This window comes from Gymnodraco acuticeps, unplaced genomic scaffold (assembly GCF_902827175.1).
Source record: "Gymnodraco acuticeps unplaced genomic scaffold, fGymAcu1.1, whole genome shotgun sequence".
In the NCBI taxonomy this organism is placed as follows: Eukaryota; Metazoa; Chordata; class Actinopteri; order Perciformes; family Bathydraconidae; genus Gymnodraco; species Gymnodraco acuticeps.
Window position 1 is genome coordinate 155,969 of NW_022990915.1, and position 15,429 is coordinate 171,397.

The 15,429-nt window shown below is 42.0% G+C and overlaps 1 protein-coding gene across 1 annotated transcript in view; it reads left to right on the forward strand.

Annotated features, from left to right (window-relative positions):
- Window positions 1-529: 529 nt before the first annotated feature.
- The window catches only part of map4k5 (mitogen-activated protein kinase kinase kinase kinase 5), a gene marked incomplete at its 3' end in the record, with an annotated part of 45,156 nt that continues 30,256 nt past the window's right edge, over window positions 530-15,429 (forward strand). The window contains 2 exon segments of the mRNA XM_034233947.1: window positions 530-728; window positions 4,011-4,245. Coding sequence (XP_034089838.1) covers window positions 4,138-4,245 — 108 coding nt within the window.

Below are 15,429 nucleotides of genomic sequence, written 5' to 3' on the forward strand. Positions count from 1 at the left end.
TCAGAGAAAAAAGTAAAAAATTCAGTGAAAAACCTGAAAAAGTAAAAATTCTGAAAAAAATGTGAAAAAAAGTCAAAATTATGTGAAAAAAAAAAGAATTCTGTCAAAGTTACATCATAACACAGTTCTTTGATTTGGCTACTTATGCATCAACATACAGTAAACAATACACTTCATATCATATGGTCAATCTAGGCTTTTCTGTTAACTATAGCTGTCATACAAAAATAAAAAGTACAATATGTTATTTTTGTTAGAATGAAGCAGGAATTGTATATACTTGAAGTTCTTAAGTTATTATAGTACTCCAACAAAAAGTTGGTGCATAATCATTTACATAAAACAAAATCACTGTTATGGTGCAACTGAGCCTCACAAGCATTTGTACATGCTTTGATAAAAAAAACAATAATTGCTTATTAAAGTTATTTGTATTTAATGCTAGAATTCCTGCTGAGCCGTGAGGGAGACGGAGCCTTCTTCTTCTTCTATTGTTTTATTAGCAGTAGCTCGCATCCATGACGTTGATGTACTGCCCTCTAACGGTTCCTTCACTCCCTCCAGGTTTCAGAGTTAGAGACGGAACAGCAACTGAAGTTTATCTCTATTTCCTCGCCAACAAAAAGGGACGCTTTTCTTCTGTTTTTGGACTTTTATTCGACGCCATCGCACGTGTTTAAAAGTTGAAATGCAAGGCGTTGTCGTCCACGCTGTCTGCATTGTGAAAGGTGAGTGAAAGTTAGGGGCGAAGCTAAATTAGCTCGCTAGCTGTTAGCTTAGCCTGGATGCTAAGCCTGTCTAATAGTGACATTTGGATCAGGCTATTTGCTGGAATGACCCCAGTGTCAAGCCTGTCTGTTAGTAATATTTGAATCTGGCTATTTGCTGGAATGACCACATATTCAGTGCTAACTCAAGCTAATGTTGTTTTAGTGGGCAGGACGAGCTCTTCGTAACTTTAATTTGAGTTTACGATCAATTAAATTGCTAGGTTATGCTGCTGATGTTGTTGTTGGGTGACATGTCATGGTTTGCAGAGGTGGAAGAAGTATATTTTACTGAAGAAAAAGTAACAATACTACATTGTAAAAATACTCTGTAACAAGTACGCATTTTCCAAAATGGCCCAAAAAAACCATTACATTATTGTTTTATCAATATTAATGCATTAAAGACACTTGGTAAAAGTGGGGATTATTTGAATCTCTTTGTGTACTGCTGGGTAGCTTGACCCTAAATGCTTTATTGATGGATTTATATTCTGTAATATAAATCGAAATGCAAAGTAGCTTGTAATTCAATTAGGGAGAACATGTAGTGGAGTAAAAAAAGAAACAATGCCTCCAAAATGTAGTTAAGTAAAAGTAAGTAAGGAGGAAAATACTCAAGTGAAGTACACGTACCTCAAGTATTGTGCTTATCCACATCTGATGGTATGTAACACAGTTGCTCTTAGATGAATTTAAGGTAAGTGTTTGTCAACGTTGTGTCGCCATTATACACTTTCTTAGTACTTTGTTCGAGATTTCACTACAAGTTTAAAGTTATATAATTATTAATGTATCTAAAGCAGCATTTCCATGTCATGTTAAATCTTAATTTGTAAAGTAACTCCAGATGTAAAGATGGAGTTTAAGTATATAGTGGCATATCATTGAAATACTTGTATAACCAGTTGTGGAGGAGGTACTTTTATCTTGTGCTTACAGCTCTGTAAAAGGAAAGGTACAATATGAAATCTTGATCTTTTGTAAAAGTGCAAATATATTAACAGCAAAATGTAAAGTGCAAAAAGAAAACTGGCTCCTTTCAGAGAGTAACATATCCTTATACAAATCATAATTCTAATGTTTTAACATGTAAGACGCATTTCTCTACGTGTGTCTGATAGTTTAATCTATATCACAGCTTCATATTTAAGAAGTTGACGTGTTTGGTTTTAAACATCTTTATCTGTCAGAAGGATAATGTAATGCAGTCAAATGTACAGTGTTTGTCTCTGAGGTGGAAGTGCAGAGCAGCATACAATTGAAATACTCATGTCACCAGTTGTGGATGAAGTACTCATATGTTTTTATTGTAGTAAATATAGCAATACTCCTCTGTAAAAGTGCTATGTTAGAAGTACTACAAGTTCATTGTTTTACTTGCAACATCCATGATGTCCATAGCACAGTCGTATCGTATTGAATCATCTTGTTTAGTATGTAAAACAAGAATCTGTACATTTATTCCAGCTGTGGAATAAATGTATTGCCTCTGAGATGTAGTGAAGATTAAAGTGGCATAAAAAGGAAATACTCAAGCACCTCAAAATTGTACTCAAATACAGTAGTTGAGTAGTACATGTTTTTGGTTACTTTCCACGTTTAATGTCAGGTTTTCTTAACACTTTTCCACCAAATCTTCAATCCATCAAGTGATCAGTTTAGTATAAGCAGTAGGGCTGCAACAAACGACTCATTTGATAATCGATTAATTAAACGATTAATCGACTATTCGGACTATTATGCCTTGCACAATTTCTCAACTTTTAGATTTAGCTTGAGGTTGTTTTAGGCATGTGGAAACTAACAATGAAGATGAACACTTGATTCAAAAATACATAGATTATAAATTAACTAAACAAATTTTGAACAAAACTAACATTGCTTTTTATTTAAATAAAATAAATAATATTTCACATCAAAAGAAACGACAATGTTTTAACAAATGGTATTAAATAATCTGAGGACAGAACTGTTAACAGAATAGCTGAAACTTTTACGAAATAAATAACTGTTACCTCTCATCATTAACCCATGCTTGTATCATGTAGTTAACTCCGTGTGTTGCTGTCGTGGAAACGTTACTCGTGGATGGGGCTACAGAGCTGCTAGAAAGACAGTCGAACCCGGTGCATTCCTCCGTCTGAATGTGGAGCACTTTTGCTAAATGTTTAGACACATTGCTCGTGTTACCGCCCTCACATGCTGAACTCTTATTGCACTATTGGCAACGAGCATTGTTCACATCTTGCAGCGCTTCTCTCCGCCATCCCCGCCGTGTGTTGCTGCATGTAGCAGCCGCGTGTGTGTAAACTGCCCCGCCCCCTCGCACACATACCTCATTCCCACCAACGGTGTTTCAGGGCCGGTTCGGAGCTGCAGCTTGAAAAGCACCGGGTTTTCCTGTTCACACCGCAGCGGAGCAGCCTCTTAGCTCCGGAATCCGGTTTGTTTCAAGCATCAAAAAATTGTCCGGCTAGAGCAAAAGCACCGCATACGTCACGCTTACGTCATGACGCAAACGATGACGCAATGACGCAGCACCAGTCGGACTCTGGGCGGTGTGAAAAGAGCCGGAGCTAAACCGAAGAACCGGTTCTGAACCTGAAAAGCTCTAGCACGGAGCTTGAACCGGAGTTGCGTTGGTGTGAATGAGGTAACAGACGGGGGAGAGAGATCGCGTCTGGATTGGAAAGATCGAAAATACATCATAGACGCATTTGTTTGTCTTTTTGTATATTAGAAACGAGTTGGCGACACTAAAACTGCGTTATAATGTTTTTGTAGCAATAACACATGACATATATTTTTGAAATGTCTCCAGTACCGATAAAAAGACAGATAACGTTGGAGCTTAACGGCGCGTAAAACACACGTGATGACGTCATCATCGTTGGCAACTAATTTGGTCATCCATTTTAATCGATTAAGTCGATTAGTTGTTGCACCCCTAATAAGCAGTAAAAGTTCAATGTTTTACTTACAACGTCCATGATGTCCATAGCACAGTATCGTATCATCTTGTTTAGTATGTAAAACAAGAATCTGTACATTGTTTCCAGCTGTCGAATATATGTATTGAAGTAAAAAGTACATTATTTGCCTCTGAGATGTAGTGAAGATACAAAGGAAATACTCAAGCACCTCAAAATGGTGCTAAAATACATGTTTTTGGTTACTTTCCACCTTTTTAATGTCGGGGTTTTCTTAACACTTTTCCACTAAACCTTGTCTCTGCTTCAGGACATGGAGCACGGAGGAGGACCGCCTGAGTCTCAGTGATTAACTCATACATTCAGGACTTCATCAAACCCCATCGGCCTCAGATTGGATTAACTCAATGTGAAGCAGCGTCTGGTGGAAAGCGAGCATGGATATCTACCCCCGGCCCAGCGGAGAGATCCAGAGGAGGAACCCTCAGCACGACTTCGAGCTCCTCCAGAGGGTGGGCAGCGGCACGTATGGAGACGTCTACAAGGTACAGAGAAGTCGTTAGAGCTGCTGATATGTGGCTTCAACGTCACGTGACTAATCGGCTTCATAAGAGCGCTGTTTGTTTTCAGCCGTGATAACATGTGGCTAACACATTTGGCAGTAGCTGTTGAACGAGAGCCAGGTTTCTGCATGCTTTGTTACAGCCTTCTGCAGCTACTTACATATACTTCTTATTAGCAGGAGAAACTGCAGTTGACAGCACATAAGGGTTGGATTCATACTGTTACTCATCTGACAAAACTGTCCCATGAAAACAAATTAATTAAGAGTGAGATATAACACAATTATTAGTTGATCAAAAGCAAATGGAGCTGCAATGAAAGGTAATAAGCAACAGAAATGTCTTTAAATGCTGTTTCGAGTCTCAAACCTGGAGATTTGCTGTGTATCTCTGTTTTATATTATATAACATTGAATATATTTAGCTTTTCGACTGATAAAACAACACATTTAAAGACCTCACCTTTAACATTTGAAGTATGATGGACATCTTTTAACTTTTTCGGACATTTTATACACTAAACTAGAGTGATTGATATTAAAATGAATCGTCCCGCAGCCTTAAAAATAAATAAATACACATTATGTACTCAGTCAAATGCCAAACCTTTGCTGTTTCCAGCTTAAAAATAAAACCACTTCTCTGGTCACATATGACAGGAAATGAACTGTTTTGGACAGTGGGTCACGCACAAGGAATTGTCTCGATCTTTTGAAATGTTATAAACGATTAGTGAATATTAGGGCTGAAACATTTAGAGTGAATGTGTAATCAAGATTATTTTTGGACTGATATTGCAATTGCTATATGAGTCACGATATTGGAGGTAATTAGCATTTCCATTGAAACATATTTACAAATAATCATTGTGACACTTGTCAGCTTTGCAGGATCAACATTTTAGAAGGTGTTTTGACACAGGCAGTCTTTAACACATATTGTACCATTTGGATAGTAAGTGCGATATCAATCAAATTCCCATAAACCGTTTACACTTATCTGTTAAACAAGAATTAAGATTATTATATTATAAAGAATAGTTGCAGTTCTAGTTGTTTCCCTCGTTATGCAAGATGCATTACAGTTAATTAAATACTTTCCTGAACCCGTTTGACTGAGAGATTAACAGTGACTGCTTGCCCTTTTTACCCACAAAACTTACTGTTTTTGTCCCAATTCTTCTTAGTATGATAAAAGCATGGATATGTGGTTGGTTGGAAGAAGGACAATCAATACTGTGTATAGTCAATGTGAGGTAAAGTGTGTCGCCAAGGTAACCGGTTCAAACTCAAAGTGGCGATGAGGTCTTAAAATGTATGGAAAGGGTCTTAAAAGGTCTTACATTTGACTTCAGGTCTGCATATTCAGAGGGGAAATAGACATGCACTGTATTTATTTGATCCTTCAGGTGGCTTCATCACATTATTTTGAGGTTACTAACTCAGATGAAATTGAGTCAGTTTCGCTCTCAGACAGGAACATGTGCAATCGTTCAAAGGTCAAACAAGCAGACGGTGCTGCCAGAAACTGGACTGACCCAGAGTTTAAATGTTTCTGGTGTAAAGGAAAAAACAATCTTTGACTCACAGCAGCTCAAATGTTTCCAAACTCTGCAAATAAATTAAATTAGCAGTTTGTTTGACTGGTTAATGTCCAACGAATATTGTTTTATTGCAATTTGTTTAAAACTGACGCAGTTTTAGAGGAAATTGTATCGTAGGAAATGTGTATTTATTATTAATATGTATTTGAGAGGCTTTTTTTACATTCTGCTATTTTGTGACCAGAAGATAGTGAGTATCCGTTATTGACGGCTGCAAACAAAAGTCAACCAAAATGAGCTAAAGCAGAATATTTGGTATTTGCTTCATGTTGACTTTTGGACTCCACAACGCTCTGAAGTATTTGGAAATATGTGAAACAAACCCATGCAAACACTACTGGAATCTAAAGCTTCCAATAGAACAATACTGATGACTGATACCAATAAGATAACACAAATAATGGCAATTTAAACCGAGAAGTTAGAGTATAATGTAAAAATGTGCACCTTGTTTCACAATATATAACAAGAAATATGTATCAGTGTTTCCGCCAGACCAGGGCTGAGAGGGCGTCCTCCCCGAGAGCGATACTGTCTCTTTACGTTAGTGAGCCGGATCATTTGGCTCAGCTCTCTTAAGGCGCCGGCTGTTTCGGCTCCCAAGCGGCTCTTCATGTTACCACAGTTTACCACGGAGCCTCAGTTTCCCCGCTGCGAGGCTCTGGTGCTCGCAGTTCACGGGCGTGCACCTCTAGCACCGCTCATCGCGTCCAAATCGCGCACGTTCCGTGTTGTCCTGTAGCAGGCACCGCCGATGTCGGGGAAACGATCTTTTTCCTTTTCGTTATTTCAAGCGATAAAAACTCTCGATCTTCTCTCGAATTATTAATATTTTTGGACGCCCTCGGCTCGAGTTCAGGGTGTCCCGAGCTCAAATGACGGCAAGACGTCCCCCTGGCGGAAACGCTGATATGTATATTACAATATATGGAGTTGTGTATTATTATTAGTGATGACGTAATTGCTGAAAATGATATCAATGGTTAAATATTAGCCAAAAAGTAAGTTATACAAGAATATTGCTCGAATGGGTAAAATTATTCGTTGATCAAAAGAAAATACAACAGCAATGAAAAATAGTTGGCAACTGTTTTGTTAATGGGTTTATAAAACATAATGGATTTATTCCGCCTCTTAAATCTGGAGTTTTGTGTCTTTTCTCTGTTTCAAATCATATTGAATGGAATATTTTTGGGTTATGGACTAAAAAAACAAGACATCTAAAGACTTATACAATCGAAATTATTCACTAATTCTTGACATTTGACGGTCTAAATCAAAATGTATTTGCAGTTATCGATTAATTAATTTATCCAAATGTCAAACATTGGCTTGGTGTGCCAGGTCCTCAGGTCATACACGAGTATATATGTTTTTATTATATAAAATATCTTTGGGCTTTGGACCTAGAGATGATTCCATTTCATGTTTTTAAAGCTAGGATAGACGCTATACAATCAGAAAATATTGGTGTCTGTAAATGCTACTAGTATACAAACTGTAGTATCATATAATGTCCTTTGTTTTCTGTCATGTTTGTATTAATGTTTGGAACTAATTGAAGCAGGTCACCATTGTAAAAGAGGTCTATGATCTCAATGGGTTTTATCTGTATAAATAAAGGTTTTGAATTGAATTGAGGTCATACATACACAAAGGACTTTAGAAGATGTCCCTGTAGAAAACTAAATGTTCCCAGCTTTCAAACGTTGTCAACAAATTATAATAATAATGATTAGGGGAGGCTGTGGCGCAGTGGGTTAGTGCGTTGGTGTTCGGATCATGGGAGCACAGGTTCAAACCCCACTAAATTAATACAGAACAAGATAAAACATCTACAGTGTTAAAATAAAACGATAATAAGACAATTTAAAATGTAATCGGATGTCAAAGTACACACTTAGCTGAACAACACACTGTATCCACTGTGTCGGCTGCAGAATTGTGTTGTTTATGCATCTGCCACAGTCGAGTGGAGTCTGATCTGATGACAGTTCATGCTGTCAGGGTCTCTCTCCACACAAAGCCTCTGTGCAGCCCCCCCCCCCCCCCAGCAGACCACCGGAGGAATGCAGCGCCTGGTATTCTGCAGCCGCTCGCAGGCGGAGGCTGAAATCTGATCGGCCCTGTCCAAACACGCGTTGTGAGGGTGTGTTCAGGAGCATCTCAGAGGGAGGAGAGTGGTCTTATGGCAGGGGTGTCCAAACTTTTTTCACCGAGGGCCACGTACAGAAACATATACGAAGGTCTTGGCCACTCACTAGAGGTTATCGCCTCATAAGTTCAGTTATAAATTAGCAAAATCAATCAACTGTTGGTACATGATGCTCGTGAGTGTTGGCAGCTCATCCCTTACAACAGAAGCCTCAGTGATTATAGGAAGGAGAAATAGGAAGGGTGTATTTCAAGCTTGTAAATAAGTCATTGGGCTTTTTTCTTATCAACTAAGGTATGTTAGAGAATGTTTCCAACTTGAATTGACTGCATTTATTTGAAAAGTGCGCTCATTAACACATAATATATTGTTATATTTATATTTAAGAAGTACAATACAAGATAAGCACAAGTTTCATTTATACTTTTTGAATTTGCTGAGAGCCGATTCAAAATGGTCCGCGGGCCGCATTTGGCTCCCGGGCCGTAGTTTGGACACCCCTGTCTTATGGCCTGCTGGTCTCAGATGACTTTTAACGGGCACAGCATTCCTCGCTTTGAGGATATATTACAGCTGATTATACTCATTAGAACATCTTGTTTTGCTCTATTGGTCATAATGATTATTTTGGTTCTAATATCAGACGCTGGGTTGATGGATTCAGTGTTGAAGTAGTGCAAAAATGCCAGAAAATGCCGTTTTTAGCCTCTCAAATCCAAAGATTTCTTGCTTTTATTTGTTTATTTAACATAAAAGTGAATATCTTTGGCCATTTAAAGACTTCACTTTGGACTTTTTAGAAAACTAGGATGGAAATTTTTCAATATGTTCTCACATTTTATACACCACAAGTTAGATACTAATAGTTTTCATTATCGATACATTTTTTAAATACTTTTAAGAATTAAACGTTTGCCTAGAACTACAGCAGTCCTAGTTTGGTTTTTTAAATGTGGGAAAATTGTGAAAAATGTCCATCCCAGGTTTTCAAAATCCTAGATAAAGCCTTAAATGTCTCGCTGTAGCAAATCTCCATTTTGAAGAGGCGGAAAACTGCATTTCGTGCCATTTTTGCAAATACGACGTATAACGGCAGCTTACCTTGGTTGGTGATTGGCTAAAGGCCCGTCCACACAGCGGCGTGCGTTGAAGCTTCCAACGCTTCTGCCCATTCACTTTGAATGGGGTGACGTCACTTTTAGCCGAACTGCATCGTGGGAAGCGACGCGGAGCGTTGCTGGCGTGGCTCGCTGCAAAAGTTGAGCAATGTTCAACTTGTGACGCCTTGGCAGAAGCGTCAGCCAATCGAATCATATGCCAGTACAAGCTCTAGCCAATCAAACCGCTGCTTGTGTGTCAGGGGCGGGAGATTCATGTGATTGGTTGTTGGTCGAGTGTCAGACACGCCCGCCGGCAAGCGTCAACGCACGCCGCTGTGTGGACGGGCCGTAATGGTTACACAAGCCAAAAAATCGTTATGACATCATAAAGTGGCCAAAATCTGATCAGCTCATTTTCAGACAGGTTTTTATAGAAATGGATCAAAAAGAGAGAGAATCTTTGTTCCTGAAACTTTGTTGATGTAGAAGAGACATGAAGAAGAGGGGACACATGTTGATGTAGAAGAGACATGGAGAAGAGGGGACACATGTTGATGTAGAAGAGACATGAAGAAGAGGGGACACATGTTGATGTAGAAGAGACATGAAGAAGAGGGGACACATGTTGATGTAGAAGAGACATGAAGAAGAGGGGACACATGTTGATGTAGAAGAGACCTGAAGAAGAGGGGACACATGTTGATGTAGAAGAGACATGAAGAAGAGGGGACACATGTTGATGTAGAAGAGACATGAAGAAGAGGGGACACATGTTGATGTAGAAGAGACATGAAGAAGAGGGGACACATGTTGATGTAGAAGAGACCTGAAGAAGAGGGGACACATGTTGATGTAGAAGAGACATGAAGAAGAGGGGACACATGTTGATGTAGAAGAGGGGACACATGTTGATGTAGAAGAGACATGAAGAAGAGGGGACACATGTTGATGTAGAAGAGACATGAAGAAGAGGGGACACATGTTGATGTAGAAGAGACATGAAGAAGAGGGGACACATGTTGATGTAGAAGAGACATGAAGAAGAGGGAACACATGTTGATGTAGAAGAGACATGAAGAAGAGGGGACACATGTTGATGTAGAGAGACATGAAGAAGTGGATTTTGCATAATAGGTGACCTTTTTAAATTAGTACTTTTCAATAGTTTACTAATCATCATGTACCAGATTCTTATTATTCTCAACAAGAGAAGTAAGAGTGAGTAATGTAGGTGAGTGTACTGATACTAGTGTCAGTTAAATGACAAAAAAGGGAACCAATGAATCTTCCACCTTCAGTGTTAAAAGTTGTCAGTTGCTGCAGTTATATAGACATCAGGCACAACTTTTTACTCTGACAATGTGATTTTGTGTAAGATGTTGTCTCTTTTTAGAGCTCTGTTCAATGCCAGAATGCTTCTTCCAATCGCAGGTTGTCTCAAGCCTTGAAGTTTTGTCTCTCATATTTGAGCGGTAGCTGCAGAAACTTCCCCTTTCTGTGTTTGTCTATTTCAGGAAATGCAAAGATAGCCACAGGTTGTAAGCAAGAATGTGGTCATCACTTAAACAGGGTTTAAGCAGAAGAATGACTTTTAAACCGTTTAAAGCTACACAAATATGCCATAATCCCGTAAAAAACACATTTTTCCACAGGTTTTTTCTGATATTTGTGTTTGTGTGTATGCACTGTTTGTCAGCTACAGAACGATCTGTCTATGGGTGCGTTTCACTTCGGTTAAATGGATTCCTTGCGTCCCTCACTTACGTTGTTTCCCTGCGACTAGTCCCTCCCACCAGGGAAGCATGGAGAGACGCAAGGAAACCACGAGAAGCAGGGAAATTAGTTTTAAGAGCAATGGGATGTCGTTTCCTCCGGAGCGTCACGTGAAGCGACGTCCGTTTGTGATGACGCCGCACAGCTGATCGTCTGACAGCAGCCAGATCAGTGCATGCGCTGCATCGTCCAATCAGTGAGCGATACACAGTAAGGGGGCGGGGCGAGTGTCTGAGGATTTCACCGGAGGATGGTCTGGTAGTTCCTCGATTATCGCTCCTCCGTTATCACTACTCGATCCTCGCAAAAATAAGGCCACTGGGACGGTACTCAAGATGGCGCAGACAAATCAACTTCCGTTGATACCGAGCCCGAGGAGCGAGGAAATGAAAAATAAGAGAAGTGAAATGCACCCTGTGTGTGAATCGGCAGCACATTCCCTGTGTTGAAAGGGTTTTATGGTTTCGGTTGATATAGCTATGCGTCCCATCACTCCCCCGGATTAGGGAACATCCCGTCTTGACCTGGATTTATTGTCAGTGCAGCCTACTTGAAGATGGAAAGTTCACAAAGTATGGATGTATGTTCAAAGCCTTCGAGATGTAGACGTTGGTGCAATAGAATATTAAACTTTGAAGATGTTTCCGTTCAAATATACAGAAACAAAATGATTCCACTCTTCAGATTGACTGACTCTTTCATCATATATCAGGGATATTAAAGATTGATGTCGTCCAGCATGAGGTCTGGGGATGATGCCCGTTTAAGCTGATTTACGGTTTGATCTTATTTAGGATTATGAGGTTTAAGCTTAAAGCGACCCTGATGGTATACGTTAACCCACGTCAAACAGCAAGAGAGCTGCAGGAATGAGTCCTAAACCAAGAAACGCTTACTATTTTAGCACTTCCTGTTCCCTTGTGCTGAAGTCAATGTGTTTATGGTTGTTAGTCTGAAAGAAGGTCTGTGGTTAACACAAGAGAAGAGATTTTAAAGTGTTGTCCTATGACATAAAATACATCAGTAAATACCCCACTGGTGATTTGAAAAACTGTGGTTTCTAACAAGAGTCTAAATGAGACGAATAAACGCCATCACGCCCAACATTAGCCACCTTTAGCTTAGTGGTGTTAACGTGAAGTCATGTGACCGTGCTGTAGTTCCTTTATAGCCAATGTTAGCCGCCTTTAGCTTAGCTGTGGTGACGCGAAGTCATGTGATCGTGCTGTAGTAACTTTATAGCCCAACGTTAGCCGCCTTTAGCTTAGCGGTGGTGACGTGAAGTCATGTGACCGTGCTGTAGTTCCTTTATAGCCCAACGTTAGCCGCCTTTTTAGTAGAGATGTCCCGATCCGATCACGTGATCGGGGATCGGAGCCGATCACGTGATTTTTAAAAGATCGGAATCGGGAGAAAAAGATCGGGGATCGGGAATCTTTTTTTTTTTTTTAATATATAATTTTTTTTTAAATAATTTTATTTAATGTTACAAAACAAAAATGACCATGTTCACGTCTTAAAGTCATCCTGAGGCCTTAGTTTTGGTTTAAAATTACACAACATCATGTATGTGTTGCTTCTTTTGGGCTTGTTCAGACCTGGTTGCTTATTTCTCTCAAAGCTGGCAACAGAGTGGGCGCAGTGTCTAATAGTAGCAGTAAGCTAACGAGAGGCTACGTTCAGCTGGTGACTCGGGAGTCGGGACGGAGAAAATGTCAGCAGTTTGGAAGTATTATAAAATTGAAGGCAGTGTACACTGCCTTCGCTATATCCATGTTGGATAGAATGGATAGTTGGGTACTGTCATTTAAATAAAAAAATAACCTTAAGGGACAACTTGAATGCTTTTTTTCTCTTAATGCATTGCATAAAGATCGGATCGGGAAAAATCGCTATCGGCAGATTGTCAAAATCAAATGATCGGAATCGGATCGGGAGCAAAAAAAGGTGATCGGGACATCCCTACTTTTTAGCTTAGCGGTGGTGAAGTGAAGTCATGTGACCGACCGTGCTGTAGTTCCTTTCTAGCCCAATGTTGGCCGCCTTTAGCTTAGCGGTGGTGACGTGAAGTCATGTGACCGTGCTGTAGTTCCTTTATAATAATAATAGCTTGGATTTATATAGCGCCTTTCAAGGGACCCAAGGTCGCTTTACAAGTAATAGGGCAAAAACAAACATAACAAAACAAAAGTCAGACAGACAAAACAACAGATCGATTTAGGGGCCGAAAGCCTTGGCAAACAGATGGGTCTTGAGGGCCCTTTTGAAGGCGTCAAGTGTGGGTATGTTGTGAATCTCCGCAGGGAGAGCGTTCCAGAGGGTGGGGGCTGCCACACTGAAGGCTCTGTCCCCGAAGGTTTGCAGTTTGGTGCGGGGGCTGGTAAGCAGGCCAGAGTCTGAGGACCGCAGGTTCGGGGGTGGGGCATGTGGGTAAAGGATGTCCGATAGGTAATGGGGGGCAAGGGCATGGAGGGACTTGTAGGTAAGGAGGAGGACTTTGTAGGATATGCGGGACTTGACCGGCAACCAGTGTAGGTGGATGAGGGTGGGAGTGATGTGCTGCCACGGCTTTGTGTGCGTGAGTACCCTAGCAGCACAGTTTTGGACATACTGGAGCCTGTCCAGGGTTTTGTTGGGAACCCCGAACAGGACACCATTGCAATAGTCCAAGCGGGTGGTGACAAATGCATGCACTAGGGTTTCGGCAACCGACTCCGAGAGTGACGGTCGGAGTCTGGCAATGTTCCTTAGGTGGTAAAAGGCCGATTTGGTCACAGATTTGACGTGGGAATGGAAGGAAAGGATGGAGTCGAGGATGACACCCAGGTTGCGGGCTTCAGGAGATGGGGAGATGGAGTAGCCGTCGACCTCGAGGACGAAGTCACCAACCTTCTGGAGCAGGGCCTTGGGTGCCACAACCATGAGCTCTGTTTTATTGCTGTTCAGCTTAAGATAGTTGGAAGACATCCATGTTTTGATGTCATGCAGGCAGTTGATGAGAGACTGAGGGGGGAGCTGGGAGGATGGAGTGGTGCTGAGATACAGTTGGCTATCATCAGCGTAGCAGTGGAAATTGAGTCCATGATGTCGGATGATCTGGCCGAGGGGGAGCATGTAAATGGTGAACAGGAGGGGGCCAAGCACAGAGCCCTGGGGTACACCGTGGTGGACTGGGGCCGGGGATGAGTTTGAGCCACTGATGGAGACAAACTGTTTCCTGTTGTGGAGGTAGGATGTCAACCAGGACAGCGCTGTGCCAGTGATACCTAGAAGCTCTGAGAGGCGGGTGAGGAGGATGTTGTGAGAGATGTTGTCAAATGCTGCAGAGAGGTCCAGCAGGATGAGGATGCTGAGGCGGCCAGAGTCAGCAGCAATGAGGAGATCGTTGGTGATCTTGATGAGGGCGGTCTCAGTGCTGTGTTGCTGTCTGAAGCCGGATTGGAAGGGCTCATAGAGCTCATGGTTGGACATGTACAGATGGAGTTGGCCGGCGACCACTCTTTCCAGAGTTTTGCTGAGGAAGGGAAGGTTGGAGATCGGCCGGTGGTTCTGGAGGTCGTCGGGGTCCAGGCCAGGTTTTTTGAGTATGGCGGTGACTGAGGCCATTTTGAAGCTGGTGGGGACTATACCAGGAGCCAGAGAAGCGTTGATGATGACCACCATGTAGGGACGGAGGGTGGGTAGGCAGTCCTTGACCAGGGCTGTGGGCATGGGGTCCAGGGAGCAGGTGGAGGTCTTGGCCGAGCTGACCAGTTTGGCCACTTGGAGAGCATCCACAGGGGAGGAGAGGTTGGAGTGGGAGAGGCGCGGCGCTTGGGGTGCGTTACCAGGTGGCTGAGGTGCAGGTAGGGGGGGGGAAGGGCCAGTCACCAGGAGCTGCTGATGGATGGTCTCGACTTTCGCCTGGAAGAAGTAGAGGAATTTGGAGCACAGATCGGGAGCCCCTGAGGGCTGGGGGGCGTCAGGGGGCCGTAGTAGGCGGATGATGGTGGAGAACAGTCTTCTGGGGTTGCTTTGCTGAGCACCAATGAGACGGGAGTAGTAGTGAGTCTTGGCATGGGAGAGAGCTTCCTTATACGTTTTGATATGGTCACGAAAGGCCAGGAGGTGGACTGTGAGGCCAGTTTTTTTGGAGAGCCTCTCCAGCTGGCGACCAGAGGCCTTCAAACGGCGGAGTTCGTTATAGTTATAGCCCAACATTAGCCGCCTTTAGCTTAGCGGTGGTGACGTGAAGTCATGTGACCGTGCTGTAGTTCCTTTATAGCCCAACGTTAGCCGCCTTTAGCTTAGCGGTGGTGACGTGAAGTCATGTGACCGTGCTGTAGTTCCTTTATAGCCCAACGTTAGCCGCCTTTAGCTTAGCGGTGGTGACGTGAAGTCATGTGACCGTGCTGTAGTTCCTTTATAGCCCAACGTTAGCCGCCTTTAGCTTAGCGGTGGTGACGTGAAGTCATGTGACCGTGCTGTAGTTCCTTTATAGCCCAACATTAGCCGCCTTTAGCTTAGCGGTGGTGACGTGAAGTCATGTGACCGTG